The sequence below is a fragment of the Balaenoptera acutorostrata genome, chromosome 1 (genome assembly GCF_949987535.1).
Source record: "Balaenoptera acutorostrata chromosome 1, mBalAcu1.1, whole genome shotgun sequence".
NCBI lineage: Eukaryota > Metazoa > Chordata > Mammalia > Artiodactyla > Balaenopteridae > Balaenoptera > Balaenoptera acutorostrata.
The window spans coordinates 100324576-100336751 of NC_080064.1; the positions used below are offsets into that span (position 1 = coordinate 100324576).

The 12176-nt window shown below is 43.1% G+C and overlaps 1 protein-coding gene across 5 annotated transcripts in view; it reads left to right on the top strand.

Annotated features, from left to right (window-relative positions):
- Positions 1–4358: 4358 nt before the first annotated feature.
- Positions 4359–12176, top strand: part of LRIG2 (leucine rich repeats and immunoglobulin like domains 2) — a 78520-nt gene continuing 70702 nt past the window's right edge. For 4 of the 5 annotated variants that reach the window (XM_057555667.1, XM_057555678.1, XM_057555684.1 and 1 more), the window contains exon 1: positions 4359–4819. In XM_057555667.1, the coding sequence (XP_057411650.1) occupies positions 4581–4819 (239 nt within the window). In that variant the 5' untranslated portion in view covers positions 4359–4580. Of the gene's footprint in view, positions 4820–8121; positions 8300–12176 lie in introns of all 5 variants that reach the window. The other variant, XM_057555690.1, reaches the window with a different exon arrangement.

Below are 12176 nucleotides of genomic sequence, written 5' to 3' on the forward strand. Positions count from 1 at the left end.
TAGTACACTGTTATATAGAAGCAGTGATAGACATTCTTGTCTTGATCCTAATGTGAAATAAACAGTTTTAATGTTTCACTATTAAGTATGAAGTTTGCTGTAGGTTTTGGTAAATACCCTTTATCAGCTTAAGGAAGTTCATATATTCCAAGTTGGCAAAGAGTTTTCGTAATGAATATGTCTAGAATATTATGTTTTACACACATGTATATCTCATATAGTAGATATTTACATAACTCTTATATGGTATATGTGACCTATGTTATATAACATATACTGTACTAGTGTATATATGTGTGCATCGAAGAAGAAAAACCATACAACTATTTCAGTACATATGTCTCTGTACTGAAATAGAGACAATGGGAGAGTTAATGGGAAATAGATAATGGGAGATGGGACAGCTGAATTTTAAGGGGGTAGTGTTCATACAAAGGTCTGGTATTTATACAGAGGTCTGGAACAAGGGATCTAAAGTGAGCAGTTTTCTTTAGGAGTCTGGAGCTGAGTTATCTCTGCTTATAGGTCACACTGAACTCTAAAAACTCTCCCCAGGTACTTTGGTGCCCAAGGATTAATTAGATAATTCTAGGGCAATGAATACAAAAACTATTCCATTTTTAAGGAGAAACAGATCACTAAACTCTTTATTTTACTTTTAAAAATTTATTTATTTAATTTATTTTTGGATGTGTTCAGTCTTCATTGCTGCGTGTGGGCTTTCTCTAGTTGCAGAGAACCGGGGCTACTCTTCGTTGTTGTGCGTGGGCTTCTCATTGCGGTGGCTTCTCTTGTTGCGGAGCACGGGCTCTAGGGCACAGGCTCAGTAGTTGTGGCACACGGGTTTAATTGCTCTGTGGCATGTGGGATCTTCCCAGACCAGGGCTCGAATCCGTGTCCCCTGCATTGGCAAGCAGATTCTTAACCACTGCGCCACCAGGGAAGTCCCTAAACTCTTTATTAAAAACATGTATTTGGTAAATCTAATTGGCTACATGGGGGCTTACACTGTGATTCTCTTCATTGCTACATATATTTTTCATACCAAGAAAGTTTTAAAAAAAAATTTTTTAGATAACTTTATTAAGTAGAGTGTAAAATAATCTCATCATCTAGTCATTTAACAAACATTTATTGAATATTTATTATGTGGCAGTTACTGTGCTAGTCCATATGGGAGTACAAAGATATATAGGTACATATAAGTGCTATCAAATATGGTAAAAAAATAATGTGCAGAAGGCATTAAGAGCTAGGAGGGACTCCTAGCTGGTGTGACCTGCACCACTTATTGGGGAAGACACAGGATAGAGAGCATGAATTTCTAAAGAGCCCATAGGGAAGCTTTGAAATTATAATGCAGAGTGGTACTAACATGTCTCTCCCCTTTTTTTTTGTGGGTCTCTTGCCTATGCCCAGTTTCTTAGTGGAGGTTGTTAAGCATTTTCAAGAGCCGGGGAAGTGAGGCTAAGAGTAAGTTTCACTCTGCTGTCTTGGTTTTTTGTTTTTTGTTTTTAATTTATTTATTCATTTATTTATTTTTGGCTGTGCTGGTTCTTTTTTTTTTTTTTTTTTTTTTAATTTTTATTTATTTATTTTTGGCTGTGTTGGGTCTTCATTGCTGCACGCGGGCTTTCTCCAGTTGCGGCGAGCGGCGGCTAACCCTCGTTGCGGTGCGCGGGCTTCTCATTGCGGCGGCCTCTCCCGCTGCGGAGCACAGGCTCTAGGCACGCGGGCCTCAGCAGTCGTAGCACGCGGGCTCAGTAATTGTAGCTCGCGGGCTCCAGAGCGCAGGCTCAACAGTTGTGGCACACGGGCCCAGCTGCTCCGTGGCATGCGGGATCTTCCCAGACCAGGGCTCAAACCCGTGTCCCCTGTATTGGCAGGCGGATTCCCAGCCACTGCACCACCAGGGAAGTCCCCTCTGTGCTGGTTCTTCGTTGTTGCGCAGGGGCTTTCTCTAGTTGCAGGGTGAGCAGGGGCTACTCTTCATTGCGGTGGGCGGGCTTCTCATTGCCTTGGCTTCTCTTGTTGTGGAGCATGGGCTCTAGGTGCGCGGGCTTCAGTAGTCGTGGCACGCAGGCTTCAGTAGCTGTGGCACGCGGGCTCTAGAGCGCAGACTCAGTAGTTGTGGTGCACGGTCTTAGTTGCTCCGTTCGTGGCATGTGGGATCCTCCCGGACTAGGGCTCGAACCTGTGTCCCCTGCATGGGCAGGCGGATTCTTAACCACTGCACCACCAGGGAAGTCCCCTGCTGTCTTGGTTTTAAAAGTTCAGTTTGGATTGGAGCATTGTCCTTGATTCCAAGAAATATTTCAATATTAAGAAACAGAAAAAGGTTTTTAAAAGCATAATTGTGACTCCAAACCTGCCATGGAACGACTGATTTCAGTTACTTTCTAGGACAACCCTATGTTCTAGGCATTATCATTTCCTTTTAACCTGCTCAGGTTTATAATTTACAAGGGTCAGAAAACCCAAAGTAATGCCAGCCTACCTCTGTTTCTGGCTAGGTTAGTTTAACCTGTCTGGGCTTGTTTCCTCAGCAGCAGTAACTGTCTTGCCAATTTCACAGTAGTGGAGGGATCAAACAATGTAACAGACGCAAACACTCCTTGAAGAGCATAAAAGCACTAAATGTAAGTGAACTATCACTGTTATTTTTAAAGTCTTATCCATAATCTTGGGTATAATGCACGGCTGAGTGAATCTAAGGTTGTAACTGAATAGGACCTTATGTCGCCTTCCCAGGACAGGCCTTCCCCCATATCCTCTGCTTTAGCTCTTCTCTGAAGTACATAGATAACAGTATTTGATGCACATTTCCTGAGTTGTTTTACAGGTGTGAAAAACCCCCACCAAATGGATGATAGTAACTACTTGGTGACCATGAGCACATAGCCCCAGGCCTCCTGGAGCCTAAGGACTGATAATGTTAACCCCTGTGACACCGCCCTGTTACCTCACCATCAGCCAATCAGAGAATTGTGCATGAGCTGATCACATACCCTGCGACTCCCCTCCCTCATCTGGCCTTTAAAAATGCTTTGCCAAAACCCTTTGGGGAGTTTAGGGATTTTCTGGGCCTGAGCCACCTGTCTACTTGAATGGCCCTGCAATAAACCCTTCTCTTCTCCAGACTCCGACGTTTTGGTTTGTTTGGCCTCACTGTGCATCGGGCACACGAACTTGCGCTAACAAGGTGGCCAGACTTCACTGTTCCTGGTAGGTTTTCCACAGCCTCTGCTTCAGAATAAAAAAATTCCTTACATCCAACCTTTACTTTGTTGACAGTTCGACACCCTCTTTATCTACATGCCCTGCTTGCTTTTTTGAGAGAGTGTAAATATAGGACAGCATTCTCCAAAACAGAGGAAAGAAGAGTATTTTCCTTAAAGACATGCCTTGCAAGTGCGGCCCAATCAACATTTATTGAATTCCAAGACAACAGAAGCTGGAGGTACACATGCAAAAACAGGGCATCTGGGCTTCCCTGGTGGCGCAGTGGTTGAGAATCTGCCTGCTAATGCAGGAGACACGGGTTCGAGCCCTGGTCTGGGAGGATCCCACATGCCGCGGAGCGGCTGGGCCCGTGAGCCACGGCTGCTGAGCCTGCGCTTCTGGAGCCTGTGCCCCGCGACGGGAGGGGCCGCGATAGTGAAAGGCCCGCGCACCGCGATGAAGAGCGGTCCCCGCACCGCGATGAAGAGTGGCCCCCACTTGCCGCAACTGGAGAAAGCCCTCGCACGAACCAAAGACCCAGCACAGCCAAAAATAAATAAATAAATAAATAAATAAATAAAAAAAAAAAAAACAAAAAAAACAAAAAAAACAAAAAAAAACAGGGCATCTGCCTTGAGGAGCTTAAGAACCCATCAACTGATAGTGGTAACCTGCTTCCTGTTAGGAGAGTGGGAATTTCCTTCCACTTGCAGGATTGCAGGAGCCGCAGACCAGGAGGGGCAGAGGAGGACCCAGCTCGGCTCTGGAGGCCGTGGGCTACATGAAAGCTCCCGCGCCCCCTTAGTGTTTGCGACTTGGAAGGCACCCCTTCTGCCATTCCCCTTTCTTGGTGCCGGGAGAAGATAAAAGATCCTTTTCTACGACTATAGTAGATACATCTCAAATCAGGACTTAGGACTTCAGCGCTTCAGCCCTCACTCCCTCCTAAGGAGCCACTGCACCCTCCAGCGGAGGAACGGCGGCGGAGCTCCAGGAGGCTCCCCAAACAGCTGAGCACCTTAAAGTCCTCCTTAAGGAGCTCGCTGTCTCCAGCCCCGCCCCTCGTGGAGTCCCGCCCCCGACGCGACCTCGTCCTGTGGCACCGATTGGTTGGCTCCTGTGCGTGAAGACGTTGCGTCGTGGGGCGGGGCGGAGGAGCGTTGTCCGTAGAGCCTCAGCCCTGTGTCCTCGGCCACCGCCCCCGCTGCTGCCCCGTATCCGCCCCTCGCCTGCCTTTAGAGAGTACAGGCGACAGCAGTTTTTCTAGGTGGTCAAACAGCCGCCAAACGTCTTCGTCGAGCTGCCTTTTCTAGCTGGCGGCTCTTCTGGGCTGGGTCCAGGTCGGGGGGTGGTGAAAAATGGCGCCGGCGCCCCAAGGCGTCCGGGAGGAGCCGCTGCTGGAGTGTGGGTCCGGACTGCTTTCCCGGCTACTCTTCCTCGCCCAGGCAGTCCTCCTCCTGCTGCCGGCCGCCCGGGCAGGCCTCTGCCCCGCGCCCTGCTCCTGCCGCATCCCTCTGTTGGATTGCAGTCGCAGGAAACTGCCAGCGCCCGGCTGGAGGGCGCTGTCGAGCTCGCTGCCCCCCGACGCCGTCAGCCTGTGAGTAGAGTTGCCGGGCGGGGGACCAAAGGAAAGGGGGTGCTCCCCTTCCTCGAGGGACAGGAGGGAGACGGGCCTGGTCGGAGGGCGCGGCCAGAAGCCTAAGTTCTGAAGGGGAATGCCATTGCGATGTTGTGAACTTTTTTTTGTGGGGGGTGGTGGTGGTTGGAGCCTGAAAACCTGGTGTTCAGGTTCTGGAGACTTGTACGAAGACCGGGGTTAAAATTCTTGGGAGCAGGGAGTCTCTGATTCCTGGGCTCTGATTCCTGGGCTGAGTTGGGGCGGCGATATTGTTAAGGGCTCACTGGTCCTGGGCTCCGGCATTGGCTCTTGAATGGTTGGGGCTCCTCGCTCACTTTGGGCTGCATCATCCTGTGCATCAGCTTGAATGGTCCCCAAGCACGTGATTTTATAACCACGACCATAAAGACTTATGAACTGTTTTTTGGCTGTAGTTCACGTTGTGGCTAATTTTGCGCTGTATTTTTGACAACTGGGTTAAAACTTCATGTGTTAACTACAATTACATCCAGTACCACCTTGAACAAATATCTTTACAAATAGCATTTTTGATCTAATTTAGGATTCACCTTGTAAAGAAGGGAAGGTGTATCTGTTACAAAATTAAGTGATGTTTTGTTTTCAGTGCATTTCCTTGTGGCAAAGAACTTAAAAATCAGTCCTCTTTGTTTATGTGTGAGAAGCAAGTACAATGGTTGGATGAATTCTTCCGGAGACTCCACTGCAGAGTGCTCATCTAGACAGGCCTGTGTTAGACAGTGGCACCTGGAGAGCTCATTAGTCTGAGTCAGCCTGGTGGCATTAGGAGCAACAGTAGGTATTAAATGCTGCAATTATGGGGCTTGTTAACCACTAACATACGGTTATTTCTTTGCCGCTAACAGAGCAATGTATTTATTAATTGACAGACTTCTAACAGAGTCATCTCTAAAAAAAGACCTGTCACAAAAAAAAAAAAAAAAAAAGCTCGAGGTGTGATTAAAATATGAGGGGATGTTTGGATTTCCATTGGAAATGGAATACAAATAGAAGGTCTCTCTCTGCAGACGTTAAAGTGTGTATACATTTGCAAATAGCTTATGTTAGATAGGAAAGGAAGCCACCTCATAAACTCCTTGAGAAAATTAAGGTAACTTAAATAACCAAATGTAGTAGCATAGATTTGCAGTGTAATAAGGTGTTTCCTGTTGTTTTATGATAGTGATACCTGTAGCTAATTCTGGTTCTGTTGATGCAAATAACATTTAGAAATTCATATCAGTTGCAGCATAGTCTGAATTAAACCTAGCATAACATCTTAGTAATGCAGTAACTACCTTTTTCTAAGAAATTCTTGGAACAACTACCTGATTCTGAGAAACTGAATCTGATTATGACAGACTAAATCTGGTGCAGGTTTAAAAACGACACAACTTCATTTAGCTGTAATTGAAATAAATGTGGCCTACTTTTTAAGATCCTCCATTGGTAGATAAACAATAATTAGAAATAGTTTTATGTAAGATACATTTATTTTGTGTCTAGGTTTGATTTTTTTTAATCAAGACAAATTGTCTAAAGCCAAATGACATTCAAAAATTTTAAATGTCCTATAATGAAATTGACATTTTCAGTTGAAGTGAAATGCCTTGGAGAGCAATTCTCTTGTAGAAATGTAATTGGATGGAAGTCTTACATTAGCAGAAGAACTCTTAGAATATTAAAGAATGAGGTTGTGCTGTTTTAAACTGAGAAATGTAATATTTTTCATCAGTTGCCTTCAGCTATAAAACAGGTACATGTGGTTTTCTTTATGTAATTTTGAATTTTTAAAACACATGCAATGCTTTAAATGTATTAGTGATTCAAACTCAAATGCTCAGACTTGCACCAATCATCAAAAAGATGGTAGACAAAATTCCTTAACCCTGGGTTTTAAAATATGTATCTGCCCCCAGTTACTGGCACAGAGCCCCTGAAACCCTTGTATCAATAATTTCCAAAGTGATCGGAGAACTAGGAGCACCTTTCCTTTTTATATTTGGTCTTTGACCCTAATTCCTGGCACAGAGCTCCTACATCTCTTGGAATCTCCTGGGTGATAGGAGTATCGTAGACCTAACGAGGTGACTCTTGGTCGGCTCCTGGATAACTTCAGGATTGGGGTGGGTCACCAGAAAGACCAAGCTGTGCTTAGAAGCTTGGAACTTTCAGCCCCCCCCCCCATCCTACAGAAGAGGAGAGGGGCTAGAGATTGAGGTAGTAATTGATCATGCCCATGTGATGAAGCCTCCATAAAAATTTTCAAAGTATGGAGTTCAGAGAGCTTGTGAGTTGGTGAACACACCTACCAGGAGGTATGCTGTGAGGGTGGTGCATCCCAACTCCATGGAAACAAAAGCTCCTGCGCCAGACCCTTCTGGATCTCGTGCTATGTATCTCTTCACCTGGCTGTTCATCTGTGTCCTTTATCATGTCTTTTGTTATATAGTTAACCAGTAAACATAAGTAAGTGTTTTCCTGAGTTCTGTGAGGTGTTCTAACAGTGCTTGAATCCAAGGATGGGGGTCGTGGCAACCTCCAATTTGTAGCCAAGTTGGACAGAAGTTGTGGGTAACATGGGGAGCTACTGCTTGTAATTGGTTTCTGAAGTGGGAGGCCGTCTTATGGGACCGAGAGCTTAACCAGTGAGGTCTGCACTAACTCCAGTTAGTGTCAGAATTGAATTGAATTGCAGGACATCTCGCTGGTGTTGGAGAATTGGTTGGTGTGGGGAAAAAGCACACATCTAGTGTCAGAAGTACTGTGTGTGTGAGTAAAGGAAGAAACCAGTGACAAAAATTTTTTGCTTGAGCAAACTTTAGTCAGGCTCCTGAACCTTATCCTGGGCCATCTGTGCACACCCTTGTAAAATGCAGTTTTAGCAGTATCCCTGCTAAGTTAGTTTAGTAGGAATCCCCCACCCTCAACGTCTGATCAGATTCCTTCTCCTGCACCATCCCCCAGGTGATATCTGAGTATCCTGGCCTGTCTTCAGCAAGAATCCTGTTGGGTCTGTTTAGTTAAAAACCCCCTTACCAGATGTTTTGTCTTAGTAGTTTTCCATTCACCGACCCCACTCTGCTCCTTAGCTATAAGTTTTCTCTTATTCATGGAGTATTCAGAGTTAAGCCCAATCTCTTTCCCCCACTTTAAAGTTTCACTGTAGTGGTTCCTTTATGTATCGAGAAAGCCCCGTCCCCCAAAGTCTTCCTTACCATGCTTCAACAAGTATCATTGAGTATTTTTTTTCCTTTTAACAGTTATGGTGCCACAACTCGGGATAGGATCAGATTCATCATTGGACCCCCGGACCTCTCACCCAGGACCCTAAGTGCGTACCTTTGAAGCCTTTATCTTCACTCCTGACTGATTGATCGGGGATCCATTGTTGAGTCCGACTCCTGAACCATTGCTCCGGACAAACGTCCGTGGAAGCTGGTAAGGACAGATTTTGATTGTTAAGAGTCTGAGTACAGTTGACCTTGAACAACGTGGGTTTGAACTCTGTAGGTCCACTTATATGCAGATTTTTTTCAATAGTGAATACTCCAGTACTACACGGTCCATGGTTGGTTGAATCCATGGATGCAGAGCCTTGGATACAAAGGAACTGCACGTATGGAAGGCAATTACAAGTTATATGTGGATTTTTAACTTTGCAGAGGGTCGGTGCTCCTAACCTTAGTGTTGTTCAAAGGTCAACTGTATACTCCAGGAGTTGGGATAGAGTCCCAGATAAACACAGGCTGGGTTAGAGTACCAGGTTTCTCTGTTTGTAAGAAAGCTCAGTTAGAGTCCTAGGCTTCTTTGTCTGAAAGGTACTTACTGGGTTGGAAATCTCTTCTTCCTGGCTCTTTTTTTCCTGAGTGGGGATTATTTATTCCCTGACTCTTTGGGCTGAAGTCTCTTCTTCCTGGCTCTTTTTTTATTATTCCCTGACTCCTTATGCTGGAAGTCTTTCTTCCTGGCTCTCTGTGAGGCCTCTTTGTTCTCTCTCTTGGGTCCTGCTTTTCCCATGAGAACTTATCAGATGGCTCAAGCCCCCTTCTTGAACCCCTGCTGAGTATATTCTCTGTCTACCTCCATTCTTGTTGGCATGCTTTTGTTGAGGATAACGTGGAACTTCACTGGCTTCTTTCGGAAACTTGTGATCTCTTCACACTGGCTCCGCTAAGACGTCTCCCTTCTCATTGCTTCTGCTCCTCCTTTGCCCTCTCACCACCTTCAGTCTTCCCTCCAATTCTCTTGAATACTATGATATGTCCTTCTCAAAGCCCCTTCATCCTCCATCCCCTGCCAGACCTTTTTCCACCTCCGTCTTTTTTTTTTTAATTAATTAATTAATTTATTTTTGGCTGTGTTGGGTCTTCGTTTCTGTGCGAGGGCTTTCTCTAGTTGCGGCAAGCGGGGGCCACTCTTCATCCCGGTGCGCAGGCCTCTCACTATCGTGGCCTCTCTTGTTGTGGAGCACAGGCTCCAGACGCGCAGGCTCAGTAATTGTGGCTCACGGCCCCAGTTGCTCCGCGGCATGTGGGATCTTCCCAGACCAGGGCTCGAACCCGTGTCCCCTGCATTGGCAGGCAGATTCTCAACCACTGCACCACCAGGGAAGCCCAACCTCAGTCTTAATAGTCACTTGATCTTTGGACCCCCTGCCCTCCACTGGAGGCTGTTAAGAAATTTAGGGACCCCCCCCAAAACAACTACTTGAAGCTGAAAAGGAAAAAGGCTAATTGGAAATAGACTGGATGTTTTCAGCAGTTGGATGGGCTTTGGAGACCTGCAGACAGACTCTAGATGCCTCTAGATGTCTCCTTGGTCAACACCTAAAATTTGGTCCATAGCCTCCATAAGATTACATATCAGGGCAAGGGAAGGTGGTCTGTACAAAATTGGTAAACAGGTAACCTAAACTTGTCCCATTTGCCATAAACACAATTCACATAAAAACAGAGAGTAAAGACAAGAGATTATTATTTTATATAAACCAGTGAGTTTGTATTACTATGTTTTACTAACTCATGACTAAAATTTTCCAGTGAGAACTTAAGATCTCTATTAGCATCTGTCTGTATATTTATGTATGTCTGTATATATGTTGTAGAGGTGTGCTGTTTTTCTACTTCTAGATGGTATTACCAAATTAATTTATAAAATCCAATCCTGTTCAAATTAGCTTAGAGATAAATGAGCAATTACATAAATTAAGTATTCCTGAAACTCCCAGAAACACAGAAGCTCAGTGTTTTAAGTTTACATGATCTGGGATAATTTTTTGTAAATCTAATTTGAAAATTGCTGGTAAAATAAAAACAGGCATGTCTTCAGAGTTGTCAGCATTAAATATAGTGCAGACATTAAATCTAAACTAAGAACAAAATGTACAAAAAAAATGAATTGCTTCCTGTATGTCAAGCACGGCAGTAAAATAAAGAAAAAAGGGGGAAATACCATGTATGTAACTTTTTAGGTTTTTGCTTTTGTGATGTTTGCCTAACATGCATGTGTTATAAAAAATAGTTAATAGGGAAATAACTTCAGATGATGGCTGGCTTTGTTTGGTGTTGTGTCTGCCTAAAATAAAAATCAAGGTCATTTGTAAGTAAGATAAACTACTGAAACATTCATTATTGAACCTAAATTTAAGTTTATATACTTTTGGCATCTTGTTTTTACATATTATAAAGAAACAAGATATTTGGATCTATTAGTAAACATTCTTTGGCTACACTGAAAAATTGTACTAAGAGGAATCATATGCCTCTAGAAATTGCAAAATTGTATTATATTCAGAAATATACTAGTCTACTACAGAAAACTGATACATGACAGACCACAATTGCCTACTTCCTAGTTTTCTCTGTTAAAAAAAAGGTTATTAATGGTTAAAAATCATAATATATGTAAATGAAACTACTAGAAACTGTAAGAATGAAGAGAAATAACTTTGTATGCAAGGTATGAAGGATGTGTTTTAGTTAAGGGAAAAAAAGATTTTTATTCTAAGGTAGAATGAGTTCCAGAATGAGAAAGAGGAAAAATACAGTACAAAAACTGAATAGATATTAGAAAAATGGTTGTAGAAGATTTGCAGAACAGGAGTTTTGTGTTTGGTTAAGTTGCTAAGATTGAATGGATTTATTTATAAGTTACAAAAAAAGTGAACTTTAATATCAAAAGTGTACTGGAATTCCCTCGCGGTCCAGTGGTTAGGACTCGGCGCTTTCACTGCCTCGGCCTGGGTTCAGTCCCTGGTGGGTTCAATCCCTGGTCGGGGAGCTAAGATCCTGCAAGCTGCGCGGTGCGGCCAAAAAACAAACACAGAAGTGTACTGATGCAAAACTAGAATCCCAAAGTTTTATTGGATTGTTGGTCTGTTCTTATTAAGAAACTGTAAAAAGGTTTACCTTTTAAGTAGTCTGCCTAGGAAACAAAGATTTTGTGTCTTATCAAAATAATTTCCTGTGTTTCATGTTGTCTTTATCAGGTCTTTGATTACTCTAAAACATTGAGTTTTCTCAATATTAGAAGAGCTAAGTTTTTTTTTTTTTTAAACAACTGTGTGACTTTCTGTATTTGCCTTTGAAATCTTTTGTCACTTTGTTTAAATGGATGACTAAGTATTGTTTCACAGTGACCTGTCATCTTATTTAGTCAAGTGTTTAAACTTTTCAGTATTTTTGACAACTTCTCAAGATCAGATTCTAAATGGAGTCTTTTTGACTCCATTTAGAATGGAGTCTTGAACTAACTTCGAGACTTTCCAGAGGCCCCTGGAAAATCTCAAAGGATATGTCTCTCACGTTTTAAAAGGATATGTTAAACTAATTAGGTTTATTTGGTATTTTAAATTACATGAGAAGCATAGTCAAATAAATGAGGACAAATATTCTTAGGTTATAGACGTACAGATATATGTTACTAATAATAGGTATTCCAGAGAAGTATGAAGTTCATAGAGATTTGAAATAGCCTTGTTGTCTGGTTATTATGATAAGATATTGTATGCCACAGAAATAACTAATTTTTCTTATCAAATGAACTCTCATCAGAACTTTAACCATGGCCATCTTAAGTCTTTTTTCATTCACGGACAAGTTGTTGTTTTACTCTCATTCTTCTCTGAAAGCATAAACAGTCAGCCATAGGCAAGAATGCTCCATGATGCCCATCAGTAAGGCCATGCCACGAGATTGAGAGAATTTCCAGAAGTAATGAAGAAGCTGATGGATTTATGAAACTGTTAACTCAAGATCAAGTAGAACAAGAATTAATTACGTTGGACTGAATAAACTGATGAGGATGGTTATAACTT